The sequence below is a fragment of the Pan paniscus genome, chromosome 10 (assembly GCF_029289425.2).
Source record: "Pan paniscus chromosome 10, NHGRI_mPanPan1-v2.0_pri, whole genome shotgun sequence".
Lineage (NCBI taxonomy): Eukaryota > Metazoa > Chordata > Mammalia > Primates > Hominidae > Pan > Pan paniscus.
Genome location: NC_073259.2, coordinates 53,831,786 through 53,847,348, shown reverse-complemented (window position 1 = coordinate 53,847,348; position 15,563 = coordinate 53,831,786). Strand labels below are relative to the sequence as shown.

Sequence of the window (15,563 nt, the reverse complement as noted above, 5' to 3'; positions counted from 1 at the left end):
TATGCTAAAAGTGGTCAATCCTAGTAAAAACCCAGAATAGTTCTCTAAACATGGTCTGTTGTTTTTCTCTTATTAGTATGCTAAATAATAAATAGTATTATTCTCCCAGATTTTTTTTTAAAAAAGGATTCTTGCCTGTTGTTTGAAAGATTAAAAAATTTTGTCTCTAATCTTTATTTAGGTCGTGAGGAATTCTATAGTACTCATCCCCATTTTATGACGCAGCGAGCATTGTACCTTGCTGTCTATGACCTCAGCAAGGGACAGGCTGAAGTTGATGCCATGAAGCCTTGGCTCTTCAATATAAAGGTGATTTGTTCTGATCATCTGAAAATAGAAAATAATTCATGTGTGTTTGTGCGTGTGCGTGTGTGTGAGTGTGTGTGTGTAAGTTAATTTATTTTGGGCAAACAATTGCTTCAGTCTCTTTAAATACTTTCTTAAAAGAAGCACTAAAATTTTGAGTTGGGAAACTTTCAGAGTAATGAAGTCATAACATGAAAATTGTATGTTCCATGTTGGTGAATGTTATTGGTAACCTGAAACTCTTTTATGCTGTAAAACTTGAAAATATATATGTTCAACTGTTTTTTAATTATATTATTTCTTAAATGAAATCTAAATTTTTCTAATTTAAAATAAGCTATATTAAAGAAAAGCAATATATATATATATATATCTCATCAACTTTGTACTCAGGGGCCATTTAGTGTGAAATTCTTCAGATTGTATCCTTTAAGTGGTCCCAGATTATTATGCTGTTACATCTGGAATCTCCCTTTTGTTGCTTTTCTATCTTTTCCTTTGTTGTCTTGTTGTCAGCTATTCCTTCAAACACTATGGCTTTTTAGAATGGAGACTAAAATGCTGCTTGCATGATGCTGCAATGAGCTCTTCTGTGCATAAAGTCCTTAAAAAGGCTTGTGTCAGGACATTTAACCATGTAATTTGGCTGCATACATGCTTGTTTTGTAATTTGGGTATTTTTTAATGTTTCTTTTATTAAGGTTTTTACAGCTAGCCAACGTGAGCAAATAGTACAGTGGCAGTCATATTTGCTTGAGTGGCTTTTATTCTTTCATTGTAGACTCCAAATTGGTTGACTTTAAAACGAATTTAGAAGATTAAATTCACAGATAAGGAAGAGAAAATATAAACTATATGACGTTAATTTGATATAATTTGTGGGTTTATGAAATGCTTATTTTATTTAGGAGTGAATAACTCATCTTAAGGCATGAAGATGGGAAAGGAAAACTATACCACTACCGTTATATAGGCCACCTAAAAGGGTGAAGAATTGGGTTAAGAAAGGCCAAAAATGACTTTTTAAAATGTCGTAAGGTTACATTTTTTTCTTAGGTTTAAGGAAAAAAGGACAGTTGTTCTTTTCTTCTTCTGAAGTCTGCTAGTTTCTCTTTTCCATTCAAGTGAATGTCGCGGAAAGCAAATATCAACAGGAATGTGAGCAGGCCCAGTTTGAAAGCAAACACAAGAGGGTTTTGTGTCTTTCCCTCCAGGCTCGCGCTTCTTCTTCCCCTGTGATTCTCGTTGGCACACATTTGGATGTTTCTGATGAGAAGCAACGCAAAGCCTGCATAAGTAAAATCACCAAGGAACTCCTGAATAAGCGAGGGTTCCCTGCCATACGAGATTACCACTTTGTGAATGCCACCGAGGAATCTGATGCTTTGGCAAAACTTCGGAAAACCATCATAAACGAGAGCCTTAATTTCAAGGTAACATGGTAGGCTGGTAGAGAAATGTAATTTATTGATTCTCAACTGCCTAGAAATGTCAGAAATTTTGAGAAGTGAGCAACTCACTTAAAATTGTGGGTTTTCTTTCCTCGTTGCTGTTAGCATTATTAAAGTCCTTTCCATTTTAAAATTATTTATACCAGACTTCATTTCTAATTCATAGAAATGGGAACAAAAAATAATTAGAGGACCCTGAGAGAAACTAAGAGACCGTTTCTGGGATACTGAGAAAATGTTTCTGAGAGAGAATCTGAGAAAATGTTTTTGATGCCTTTTCTGATTCAACTTCTTATAGTGGTGATTCAATCACAAGGGTAAAGGTGAACACTGAGGTCTTGGGATCATCTTTCTTCTATTATTCTTTAACTGTTATTTTTCCATTTCCTCTTTTCTTTTGGAATTCCTGTTTTATGGACATCTTGATCTTTTGTGCCACTCCTTCATGAATTTTGTCACTGTGATTCCCATTCCAATTTTTTTTCCCTCCGTATTGTGAGGCAGCTGTTTTATTTAGTCATGAAGACCACTAACTTGGTTTTCACCAGTGTCTCACTAATTACTTAGTTCATACAAAATGGGCTTTTTATTTTAGGAATTATGTTTTAAATGTTTAAAGTTATCTTCTCGTAAGCCAAATTTTTATAAAATGTAAATAAATCAGTTATCAGAGAGAACACTTTTTTTTAAATACTTGCAGAAAAAAGAAATCTTCACTGGGTACTACAGGGAGTGTGGTGTAAACTGTACTGAAAAATACCATTGATAGTTCCATATGACAAACATAATGATGAATTTCACTTAGTCTGTCTTGGCTTAGCTCAATAGCACTAATGATCAAGATACTGGCTGATAAATAGAGTCCTATTTGGCCTGGGCAGTCCCAGCATAATTATGTAATAGTGTCCCACTATATTCTCAAAAGCATTCCAATTTGGATGATAAATTATATAGTCACCTTGGTTATAACTCCATGCTGGCCAGTTAGCTTAGTTCTGTTCCATTTATATAGATTATGTGTGCTTCACTCCAAAACCTAATGAGCCATTTGTAAAAGTGATGACTTTTGCGGTGCCCAGGGAGAGAATTTGTATGTTTGTATCCTTCAACACACATTTATTACAGTTATTAAAAGGTTTTATTGATGATAGATGGTAATGTCATGTAAAAATGACATATTATTTATTTGTAGACTTTCCTATTCTCTTGTTGGACATGTAATTAGAAAGTAATATGACTTAAAGAAAAACAAATACACAAAATTTATTCATCCAATTAATCTCTTAATCCAGGTGTTTTTTTTTTCTGAGACTATACCCATACTTCAATAACTTTGTTGTTATTGAGAATATTTTGAGTTTCCCTTTTTGTCATTGTTGTCAGAGAATGTATCATATCTTTAAAAAGACTTGTTGGAGGATGAGTTTGTTTTGAAAAGGCCTGAATTTAGTTGATGCAAAGTCACAGATAAGATGGTTCATTAAGCTGTATTAATACTGCTTTTGTCTAATAGATATCATTACCAATAAGTCAGACTAGTTTTTCTTTTGGCACTTATAAATCACCTTTGAAGACAACTTTTTACAAGGAAATAAAACAAATGCTTTGAGAAATACCAGTATTATTGAAAGAAAAGTATATATTGCTAATGGATGCAGCATTCTGGCATAATGGTTTGAAAACTCATTTGATTGCTTTGTAGAAGAATGACTCTTTCAGATGACCCAGGGCCTGTGAGCCTGCCAGAACTTGAAAATTCTTTCTTCCCTGAGGTGCTTCAACCTGAATTCAAAGAGCAGCTTTTAATCTATTAGAGATCATTTTTTGTCCTCTCATTTATTTTTCATATTTGCCTTTGATCTTAGCTCTTCTCTAATCTTTTTCTGTCTCAACCTTATTAACATGTGTCTGTGCAGACACTTTTAAGTTTTATTTTTTGGCTCAGCCTGTCAGTTAACTGATAATCATGCTGAAAGGAGAAGCAGGACAAAACAGAGTTCAATGCTGACAATACTCCTTTTAATCTTGTCCAGCCCATTAGCAGAGCAGGCATCTCTGCAGGCCTTGAGACGTAGTCCCGTAAAACTCACCCCATTTCTACTTGATTTGCTTTCTTTGAGAACTCTTGTTTACTTTTATATGGAGGTTTCCTGCCTTGGATTAAAACAAAAACCTCAATCTGAAGTTCAATTTCATCTTAATTTATGAACGACTAAGAGAGGGAACATGAAAAGTGGAGGTTAGTGAAATTATCTCTAATTCTCTGGGTTAAGAGATACATGAAAACAGTCTCTTGAGTAACCATTTGCAGGTAAATATGGAAGTAATGGTTATGGTTGTCTCTTTAAGTTTTTAGTCACAAGTAGAAAAAGACCAAGTTAATTTTTTTCTGTGTGTGCTGAATTTCTATTTGTAGTAAGTGTAAGAATTTAAGCAGAAATTCTGATTCGTATTTTCAGGTAAAAAGAATATGTAATTTCCATAGGTCCAGAAATAGGGAGAGTTTGCCATCTGGTGGTTCTTAACGGCATTCTGGATATTATTAAGAGTTGCATTTCTATTTAAAATTATATTTTAAAAAACGTTTGGAAGATACTTTTATTGTAGAAACTATCCTCTTACGGCCATTCTTTAAAAAATCTTATTTTATATATTTCTCATTTTGTTGATAGTGATTAGATTCTAAGAGCAACAGAACAATGATCATCCTCTCCTATCAGAATCACTGGTGTTTAGATGATTTCTCATTTTCCCAAGTTCAAGGTTCCATGAAAAACATAGCTTGAGTGGGATTTTATGTCTCTGTGTTTCACTGTTGATATATATGTCCTCCCAATATAACATTTTACAAATAACCAAGCACAAAATTTAATATTTTACCTTGAATATTTAAAATATAATAATATCCAAAAGCTCTTGTAATTTGTACTGATATCTTATACTAGCGTGTCTGTTTCACATTAAGTTTAATGTCTTAGGATATAAAAAATCTCTTTTATGGTTAGTGATTTATCTTGTTTTTTTTTTCCATGGAATTTCTGGATAGCGAGATAAATATTTCCATACTATTTTATTTGATATTTCCAAATTTGCCTCTGAATCAACAATTTTCCTATTTTAATTTCATTGTACTTGTTCCTTACAACCTAAATAGCTTTTTATTATATTTTGATTTTGTTTAAAGATGTACTTCTGAATAATATATCTGGTTCTGTAAAAACTGTTAGCACTGAATTTGCCAACCATTTGACAAATACACAAATAAAATAGATTTTTACGGCTTGTCATTTGTAATTTCATAGATCCGAGATCAGCTTGTTGTTGGACAGCTGATTCCAGACTGCTATGTAGAACTTGAAAAAATCATTTTATCGGAGCGTAAAAATGTGCCAATTGAATTTCCCGTAATTGACCGGAAACGATTATTACAACTAGTGAGAGAAAACCAGCTGCAGTTAGATGAAAATGAGCTTCCTCACGCAGTTCACTTTCTAAATGAATCAGGTTTGTGTTTTTCGTTCCTTATTTTCAAAGCTCAGCTGTAGTAACTTATAAAAGTGTTTCTGAATCTTGTATAGAATTTACATTCAAAGTTGAGAGAATATCCATACGGTTCTTTAATAGGCCACTGATTTTTTTCTTTTTGGAAGATCATCATGTGTGTTCATGACAAATCATGTATCATGTCATAAGAAAACAAATTTAGAAATCACCTAGGAGTAAAGCAGTGGAAAGAGTCCCTGAGTGGGAGTTAAAATATTTGGGTTCCAGAACTTGCCTTTACTATTCAGGAACTGTGGAACCCTGAGCACAGCCATATCCTTTCATAATGTCAAATGAGTTTAGTGCATGTGAAAGTTATTTTTATATTGCAAAGGGGAATTATTGTTGGCATGGTCTAATTGGGACGCTTGGAGAATCAATGGCTCCCTGAGATGATGCAGCTTCTGAGTGGAAGATCTAGCTCTCTTGCATCAAATATTGATCTCAAAGATGAAAATTCTCAAAGCAACTTCAGTGCTAATTGTGTACTTGATCATATTACCTTGCTAGAAATGTGTGAGTTGTTTGATAGTACTAGAGTAAGTGACTGGGAAGCTGCTTTTGATCCCTAGATTCTGTTGTATAAAAAATAGCTTCCCGTGGTTTATGATCTGTTCCTTTTCCCCATCGTTCTTAAGGTATGCTGAGATATGCTGTGTTTCTTATCTGTATTTGAAAATAAAACATGTCTTTGTAGTGTGTATTCAGCAAGCGAAACAGAAAATTATGAATTTCTACTTATGTGTGAAATATGCTCTGTAATGCATGTCAGTGTCTCAAATATGCTTAAATATGATCATTTTATGTAGTTTAAAAATACCCCATTATAATATTGGAACTTTAGACCATAGGATGCACAGCTTCTAGTCCCAGCTCTGCCACTAGCTATGCTGAAATTTCTTCACCTGTAAAATGAGGAAGTTGGACTAGATTTTTTCTAAAGCCCCTTGATATTTGTTCTAGATTCCATGTTTCACTGTTTGATGACTTTTTACTACAGGAGTCCTTCTTCATTTTCAAGACCCAGCACTGCAGTTAAGTGACTTGTACTTTGTGGAACCCAAGTGGCTTTGTAAAATCATGGCACAGGTTGGTGTCTTTTATTTTTGTGGCACGGGAGTTATGGTCAAAGCATAGAACAGATGGCGCCCAGAGCATTGAGCGTTTTAGAGTTTGGGTTTAGTTAAGGCAGAAACTTTTGTGAATTTGGAAAACTGTGGAACATTTCACATAGAAGACTACTTGAAGAGCTTCATGGAAGAAGGAAAGATGTCTTGAGTTCACTTCCATGACTTGGTTTTCAAGCCACATACAGATGTTTGTATCACTCTGCCCCATGCTGCTTTACTAGATCCTGATGATGTCATTGGTTTGGTTACTGAATTAGTCAATTGAATGAAGGCTTTGTGGAAATCCTTGGGGTAAACACATATAAGAAAATTAGGTTGCTGAGCCTGTGAAACCTCTATCTAGATAACATGGAGGGGAGTTTTGACTTAAGTGAAATGATCTGAGCTTTAAATGCTTACGATTTTGAAAACTTTGGATGGCCTTGGTTATAGCTATTTTTTTCTTATATTTCACATGGAAAATGATTTTTTCTCAAAATGATAATCCATTACCAATGAGTTTAATTAGTTATCATAATCCATCTCTGTAGCTTTGACATAAAAGACCATTTGAGCAAAACATACTACCTCAGGGCTTTTCAACCACAGCATGATGACATTTTGGGCCAGATAATTCTTTGTTGCACATTGTAGGATGTTAGCAGCATTTTTGGCCTTTATATTCGAGACGTAAATAGTATCCTCTAGCTGTGACAAGCAAAAATGTATCCAGACATTGCTAAATATTGCTTGGAGAATGTGAAAAATTACCCTAGTTGAGAAACATTAAGCTACTGATTTGTTGATGAGTAAAATTTATAGTTTTGCATGTGGCTGCCCGAGTCCCTAAAATTATTATATATTTTTATGTTAGAAATATCTCTTCCAATTAAACCATAAAGTTAATTAAATTCACTCAGGCAGTCTTGAATAATTGTTCCTAAATTCCATCTAAGGAAAAAAAGGAAGCTATTGTGAAGAGAGAACTCAGTTGAGGCTAAATCCTGTACCATGGAACTCAAGAGCATATTGAAACATTGCAATCAGCAATTATTTGCAGTGTGTCAGTTATTACTATTTTGGTAGGTATTTTTAAATTAGATTTTCAGCCTTCTGCACATATGTCATGGATAATGTGATTTTACTCAATTATTAAATGATAATGGAGACAGTAGTGTGACCCAGAGCACTTATTTGAGCATCAGCTTGACCTACGTTTCAGTCTCTTTAATTACTTATTAGCTCTGTGAAATTTCTTAATGCATTAAGCCTTTGTTTACTTACTTTTTAAATAAGGAAAATAACAATTATCTTCTATATTGCCTCCCTGGTTCAGTGTAAGTGAGGGGTAAATGTTAGCTAATTTTATATTGGATCTATTTGGCAATTTAAAGAATGTTAATTAGGAAATTTAAAAAAATTCAGAACTATGAAGAGGTACTTATGTAGTTTTGGAAAGTGTGTCATGTATGGGGACAAATAAAAAAGATGCGTAGGTAGCTGCATCCTGTACAGCAAAGGAAGTTTTAAATATATCCAGCAATTTTGTTGTCCTAGCTGGCACACAATAGTTATCAGGAGGTAACTCAACTCCACATAGTCAAGGAAAAGCTAAAGTTGCTCTCTAAAGTGGTGTGTTTCCATGTCATTATGGAACACTTGAAGTTGCACACATGTGAACATTAGGATGGGTATATCTTGTACAGTAGAATAAGGAAGAGGTTTGCATCAGAACTCCCCTTTTAAAAAAATGCAGATTTTCACTATGACTGCAATAAAATTCCTGAAGATTCTGTGGAGTAATTAAGTTGAAACGCTGTGAAAGTTCTTCTCATTAGCATAGTTATAAATATGATAATTTAAGTAAAAATTAAGTTAATTTGAGCCACTCAAAGTTACTTTGAAAGACAGATTTAAAATGTCAATAAAATGATAATTTAAATTTCTGATTAACCTAAAAAAGAAGCGCCATCATTTTTATTTATGCCAATAAATTGAAATATAATGTCATTTTCTCACTAAGGTTTAAAGGAAATGAAATCTCTAAATAATCAAGTGAAACCAAGAGCAACTTGTCTGGCAGCTATTAGCAAAAATAAATAGGAGTATTCACCTTCATGAATCAAGGCAAGGGCCGGAATAATTTCATGGTGCAGAAGCTCTAATGAGCCCACCCACTCTATGTGCCCCGAGCTGTTAGGTCACTAAACTTATTAAAAAAAGGTACCATTAAGGCAGGGAGAAGTTTACAAGACTCATTTAACTGTATGGTAAAAGAGATATGAAAGAGTCCTATTCAATTAATCAGGTGGAACATTAAAAAGCTTACATGGCAATTTAACCTTGATAAAAATACATGGGAGAAATACAAAGGAATTTGGAAAATTCTCTTTCCTTGAATAAGGCATCAGTTAGCTATTCAGGTTATGAGGTTGAAGGAATGTTAGGAGCTCTTTTAAAGGTGATAAAGTCAAGATAATGTTGCAGATTTTATTCTCATGTAACAAACCTCCTCGAAACTTGGAGGCTTAAAATGTGAACAATTTATCATTTCTCGTTCTTCTGTGGCTTGACTGAAGAAGACAGAACCATGCGTGGTTCTGCTCCACATGGTATTGGCAAGGGTCATTCACTTGGCTTCATTCATTAAACTGAGCTGGAAAGTGCAAGAAAGGTACATGCATGTTTTTGGAGTATTGGTGCTTCTCCATGTGGCCTATCATATGGCTAAGTTGGGCTTCCTCGTGGCACGGTGATCACAGAATAATTAGACATCTTTCATGGTGGCTGGTTACCAAGAGAAATGAAGCACATTTTTTCTGTCCTCTTAAAGGCTAGGCCAAGGACTGGCAAAAATATTAATTCTGCTACATTCTAGTAACCAGAGCAACCACAAACCTAGCTCAGATTAAAGGGGAAGGAAAAGAGACTCTATATGAATAGCACCTATGTATAGGGATGGAAATGATGTGTCCATCTTTGGAAACTTCCACTACAAATAGTGGTAGCACGCTATAGATCTATCTATAGATCAATCAAGCACAAACTCTTTAAAAAATAAGTGTATCTTAGTAAAATAAATTAGAATAACTAGATAATAATGGCTAACATACATGAGGTTAATATGTGCTTTTCAAAGATTAGCTCATGTAATTCTCACAGCAACCTTTCCAAATGGTACTTTATTAGCCCCTATGATACAGATGAAGAAATTGATTGACAGAGAGGTTGAATAATTTATCCAACGGTACACATTCAGGAAGAGGTAGAGTTAGAATTTCAAACCAAGTAGTTTGACTCCAGGGCCTATGAGTTTATACATTCATAGGGCTGATATTCAAATGAGAGAAGAGAAGTAATAAATAAACATATAATATGTTGAGTGGTACAGAGTGCTACAAAGAAAATATGAAGTGCAGTTGGAGATGAATTGTCAAAAAAGGTCTTAGCACTTAAAAAACACTAAAACAGCAAACAATTATCTTTACCACCTAAACTGTAAGAGCAATGTGGAATTGCTATAAAGTACACAACATGGGAGAAGTCTTAAACAACAGTTTTTATTATTTATAGGCCCATTGCACACTGTCATTAAATACCAATATGTTCAATCAACCATGCATTCATTGATTCAATAAATACTGTACATACAAAATGGAAATACAGAAATGGGTAAGACAAGTCCTTGGGCCTAAGGACTTTATAACCTGGTATTTCACTCAACTACATGATAGCATAAATAATGTTTGCTTCTGTTTAAGTATTCCTTAAACATTATAGATCTCCCAAAGAAAATTAAATACAAACCTCTTTTTAAAGTGAATTTGACAAAGCAAAATAAATTGGAATATATAGATAAATATGCTAAAATTTGTCATATGTACTTTCCATACTTTACATGTGTTATTTCATTCTCAGGGCAATCTAAGACAGTCACTTTTATTATCTCATTTTACAGAGAAGAAAGCTGTGCATTAAAGAAATCAAATACCTTTCCCAAGGTTACAGAGCTAGTAGTAGAGCCTGGATTTGAATCTGGGTTCTGACTGATTTTTAACTGCCATGACAAGGATCAAAGCTCAAAGTATGATCTCTGTGTTAGAAACATCGGGGATGCTCTTTAAAAAAGCCGATTCTCAGGCCTCAACCCAGACCTACTGACCCAGACACTGCAAGTAGAATCCATCAAAATGCAGTAGTTACTTTGAGAATCATGAAACTCTGCTACACAGTCTGTCTTCCTATTCATGGAAATCCTCTCCTAGTATATAAATGTGAAGTAATATTTCTATTTCAAACCTGTATTGATAACTGTCTGGAAGATAATTTTCCTGGGAATATATTATTGATGAGACTGCAAAACAGATGTGAGGTATTGGATTGATCTTTCCATTGTAGCTAGGGAAATACTGATGTTCATTGTTTCAGTGAAGTTCAGTGATTTCCGATCCGAATTAACTCCCTTAATTTAACAATTTTTTTTTTTTTGAGAGTGAATGCCCCTCTGGGCTTCTAGGCCACATGGTTGCTAGAGAAATTAGGTACTGTGTTGCACTTGAAAACATTAAAATCTTTCTGACTACTTTCACTGAGCAAAGAGACATAAAATGCTTTAAATTTGCAACATTTCAGAAAATAAATTCTAGTGATTATTTATGACTCGAATCTTTCAGATTTTGACAGTGAAAGTGGAAGGTTGTCCAAAACACCCTAAGGGAATTATTTCGCGTAGAGATGTGGAAAAATTTCTTTCAAAGAAAAGGAAATTTCCAAAGAACTACATGTCACAGTATTTTAAGCTCCTAGAAAAATTCCAGATTGCTTTGCCAATAGGAGAAGAATATTTGCTGGTTCCAAGCAGGTAAAGAAAACCTTAAAAAATTAATTGCTACATGGAAATTCACTATCTATTCTTTTAATTGTCAAACTAACTGTAGTCTATAATAGATGTATTAAATAAATAAATATATTTTGCTTCTAGTGTAAACCTCCTACTGACATATATCATTTATTTTGGAATAAAACATTGCATCTGACACTTTAACAATATAGTAAATCACTTACTTTATGTATATAGTTACTAGTTGGCTTATCACTGTTGAAATTATTTAAGAAAGGTAAATAGTGGAGATTAATGTGTGTGTGTGTCCGTGTTTGTGTATGTGTGTGTTCTTAAACAACACTGAGAGAGTTTATTAAGCAAGTTCTGAAAAGATAGTGAGTTTTCAACAGAATTTTAAAAGCATTTATGGCATCACAATGGATGCCTATGTTTTAGCCTATACTATGGAAATTTTTCCTACTGCTCTAAGCAACTGGGAAATGTTATAAAGTAATATGATGTTGAAATGTGCAAATTACATTGATTGATGGATGCAGCCAATTGTAAAAATAAATATACACTTTTTTTCTAGGACATGTATTTTTCAGGATTTATATAGGATTACATTTGTCTATGCATAACTAATTGTAATAATTTATATATTAGTGCACAGGGATTACCGAAAATATTTCATGCATCTACATCTGAGCATGCATTTGAATTGGTTATTGACCACTGAATTTTTGGTGTAGGAAAAATATGTAGTGAAACAATGTTACAAAAAGATTACAATTGTTTGGAATGATTACCTTCATTGACTTTAAGCAGTAAAATCATTTGCTCAACATGGTTGGGTGTTTTGTGAGGCTGTATAACCATAGTGTCCTTTTGCCTTTAGTTTGTCTGACCACAGGCCTGTGATAGAGCTTCCCCATTGTGAGAACTCTGAAATTATCATCCGACTATATGAAATGCCTTATTTTCCAATGGGATTTTGGTCAAGATTAATCAATCGATTACTTGAGATTTCACCTTACATGCTTTCAGGGAGAGGTAAGTATCTAATGAAGACTTATTAGATTTTTAGAGACTATTAATTTAGACTTATTAATTTTTAGAGAAATTAGGGAGATGGCATATGAAAAGTAATATGCCATTTTCTCAGAGTTTACTTGTTTGGAAGGCAGCTGAAGAATTAGAAAATAAGCTCATAAAACCTTGGAGTAGGCAATCTAAAGACACACAAGCACATATAACCTCATCTAATTTGTCAGGAAGAAAATTCCTTAGGTGCTCACTCAGATCTTGACCGTGATTACATTGTAGGGACTGTAATTATCTCTTTTCTGTTGCACAGCCACTAAGATATTTACCAAAAAAGAGCAAATCCGGTGTTTATAATGCTAACTCTTTCTTCTAAAATAAATAGAGACATTTTGGTACTCCAAAGGCAAAATATCATTTTGGGGATTAAAATTAGCTTTACACAGGTGTTACTGGTTTCCAAAATAAACCTTACCTTGATTGGAATTAATCAACATATAGGTAGTTACATTGCATTAAAAAGTTCAGAAAGTTTTGCGTTTAGCATGATCAAAAACTTCTTTTTAAAAATTATGAGGATTTATTTATGATTTTCTTTCTTCATCTGTCGAGCATATTAAACTGCTTAACAGCATCAACCTGAAATGGATCTTAATGTGCAGGGGATTTAACTCTTTTTATTGTAAAGTTATGGATAAAATATTTAATAGATATGGATGAGGACTCATATCAGTAACAACCCAATACTTTATTTCAAAATGAATAGATCTGTATTACAATCACTTGTGTTGTGTGCAGTAGATTTTTTCCCTTTAACTTAGGAAGCAGTTAATAATTAATGGCTCCATTTTTTAGAACGAGCACTTCGCCCAAACAGAATGTATTGGCGACAAGGCATTTACTTAAATTGGTCTCCTGAAGCTTATTGTCTGGTAGGATCTGAAGTCTTAGACAATCATCCAGAGAGTTTCTTAAAAATTACAGTTCCTTCTTGTAGAAAAGGTAAGGAAATCAATTTGAATGTTTTCAGTTGTAACACTAAAGAAATCTAAACTTAAAAAAAGAAAACTTTACCTTAAAGCTTTGCGACATTATGAGGTTTAGACAAGGTGTTGAGCTCTGTTTTGAATCATGTAGGCTGTATTCTTTTGGGCCAAGTTGTGGACCACATTGATTCTCTCATGGAAGAATGGTTTCCTGGGTTGCTGGAGATTGATATTTGTGGTGAAGGAGAAACTCTGTTGAAGAAATGGGCATTATATAGTTTTAATGATGGCGAAGAACATCAAAAAATCTTACTTGATGACTTGATGAAGAAAGCAGAGGAAGGTATGTTTTGATACAACTTACAAATGCTTTTAAGTGATCCTTCAATACTTATGAAGTGACTTTTAATAAATGTAAATATTCTTATCCATAAGGGATGAGTTGAAAAATAGTATATTCAATTATAGGGACAGTTCAGAAAACTGAATTATATTTATTACCAATAAAATCTTGTATTCTAGATTCAGAAAATGTTGATTTGAGGGTTTGAATGCTGGCTTATTGAGCAACATAACCTCATCTGTGAAACAGGAATACCAACCAGATCTATCTCATAGAACTGTTATAAAGATTCAAATAGACAATACACGGACCTAATTTACCAACATGTCTGCCATATAATAACAGCTGCAGCTTCATGAATGTGGCAAAAGCAGAGAGTAGCTAACTTTCTAGTCAGATGTCTGGTAGTCTGCAGCAGTTCAGAATTCTACAAGTGAACGTAAGAATAAGTTTTTAAAATTCCAAGTAGATAGATACTAAGTGAATCTTTAAAATGTTCTCAAATTTCCTAGAGAAATATAGGATTGGTTAGAAAGGGAGGGATTAGAAATTATAGAAAATATTCCATTATTTTTTCACATCAAAACCACAAATTTATGTATCTCCTTAAATGTTGTTTTTATTTAAAAAAATGTTTTATTACTTCTCAGGAGATCTCTTAGTAAATCCAGATCAACCAAGGCTCACCCTTCCAATATCTCAGATTGCCCCTGACTTGATTTTGGCTGACCTGCCTAGAAATATTATGTTGAATAATGATGAGTTGGAATTTGAACAAGCTCCAGAGTTTCTCCTAGGTAATTCTTTTTGTTAATTTGAGAATAAAAATGAGGATGTAATTTTCTCCTTATAATTTAGAAAATAGATTTCATAATTATATTGTCATAGATTTTACTGTCTTCATATATTTGTTATAGTTTTTTTATTTGGAATGATATATTTTAAAGGAATATAATATTACAGATCTGGAATTTGTTTTGCACATAATCATGTAGGCTAGGATCAAGATGAGGATGAGATTATCATGGAAGCAGAAATATTTATGAAATATATCTTTGTATTTGCCTTAATTGCCAGGGATATGGGAGGCAAATAAGACAGTTTTCAGGTGAGTTAAGTGAAGCAGCCATATTTTATATTTAAAATGACAGAATAGGTAAAGGAAGCACACCTCAGTGTAGCCATAGCAGGGGTTTTATGACTCAGTGTGACAATGCTGAATTCTCATAGAAATATTCATTAAAAGCCTTGAAATTAAAGTCAAAAGTGTTACATGGTGACATACTCAAATTCTTTTTTTTTTTTTTTTTTGGTATGCTGAACAATTTACATTTCTTGGTTCCGTGAATTCAATCAGTGATTTTCAGTAGAGTATGATGGAAATCATTGAATTCATGTAGCATGTTTAGGTGCTCATTGAGAAAAGGTGAAGTCATGGTAACCATATTTCAATATTCTCATTTGTATCTTGACTTCCTGGACCTGTCCTATAATTGCACATGGATTTTTGGGCCTAAAAGATGTTTTTAAAACATGCTCATACACTTCAGAAGATGAAAAATGTATGCATTATAACTACTTTGGGAAAGAAACAGTCAACATATGTTACTGTATGTCATTCTGTAGATTACATGTGTGGTTTCTCATGTCTCTCAGAATAAAAGCTAATGTCTTTACAAGGCCTGCAATGCTGTGATCTGTCTGGCTCCTCGGTTATCATTTTTAAAAAAAGATATACTTTGTACAAATTTTTTTAATTGACAGGTAAAAATTGTATATATTTATGGTGTACAACATGATGTTTTCATATATGTATATGTTGTGGAATGGAGAAGTTTAGCTATTTAACATATACATTATCTCAAATACTTATGTGGTGAGAACTATTAAAATCTACTCTCATAGCAATTTACAAGTATACAGTATGTTATTATTAACTGTAGGCTGACATACTCAAGT

At 33.4% G+C, this 15,563-nt stretch overlaps 1 protein-coding gene across 1 annotated transcript in view; it reads left to right on the top strand.

Annotated features, from left to right (window-relative positions):
* The window catches only part of LRRK2 (leucine rich repeat kinase 2), a 144,216-nt gene that overhangs the window by 84,466 nt on the left and 44,187 nt on the right, over window positions 1-15,563 (top strand). Inside the window, exons 30-38 of the mRNA XM_003825726.7 lie at window positions 182-309; window positions 1,521-1,739; window positions 5,060-5,261; window positions 6,301-6,389; window positions 11,083-11,270; window positions 12,130-12,284; window positions 13,131-13,277; window positions 13,413-13,604; window positions 14,255-14,401. Coding sequence (XP_003825774.1) covers window positions 182-309; window positions 1,521-1,739; window positions 5,060-5,261; window positions 6,301-6,389; window positions 11,083-11,270; window positions 12,130-12,284; window positions 13,131-13,277; window positions 13,413-13,604; window positions 14,255-14,401 — 1,467 coding nt within the window. The remainder of the gene's footprint in view (window positions 1-181; window positions 310-1,520; window positions 1,740-5,059; window positions 5,262-6,300; window positions 6,390-11,082; window positions 11,271-12,129; window positions 12,285-13,130; window positions 13,278-13,412; window positions 13,605-14,254; window positions 14,402-15,563) is intronic.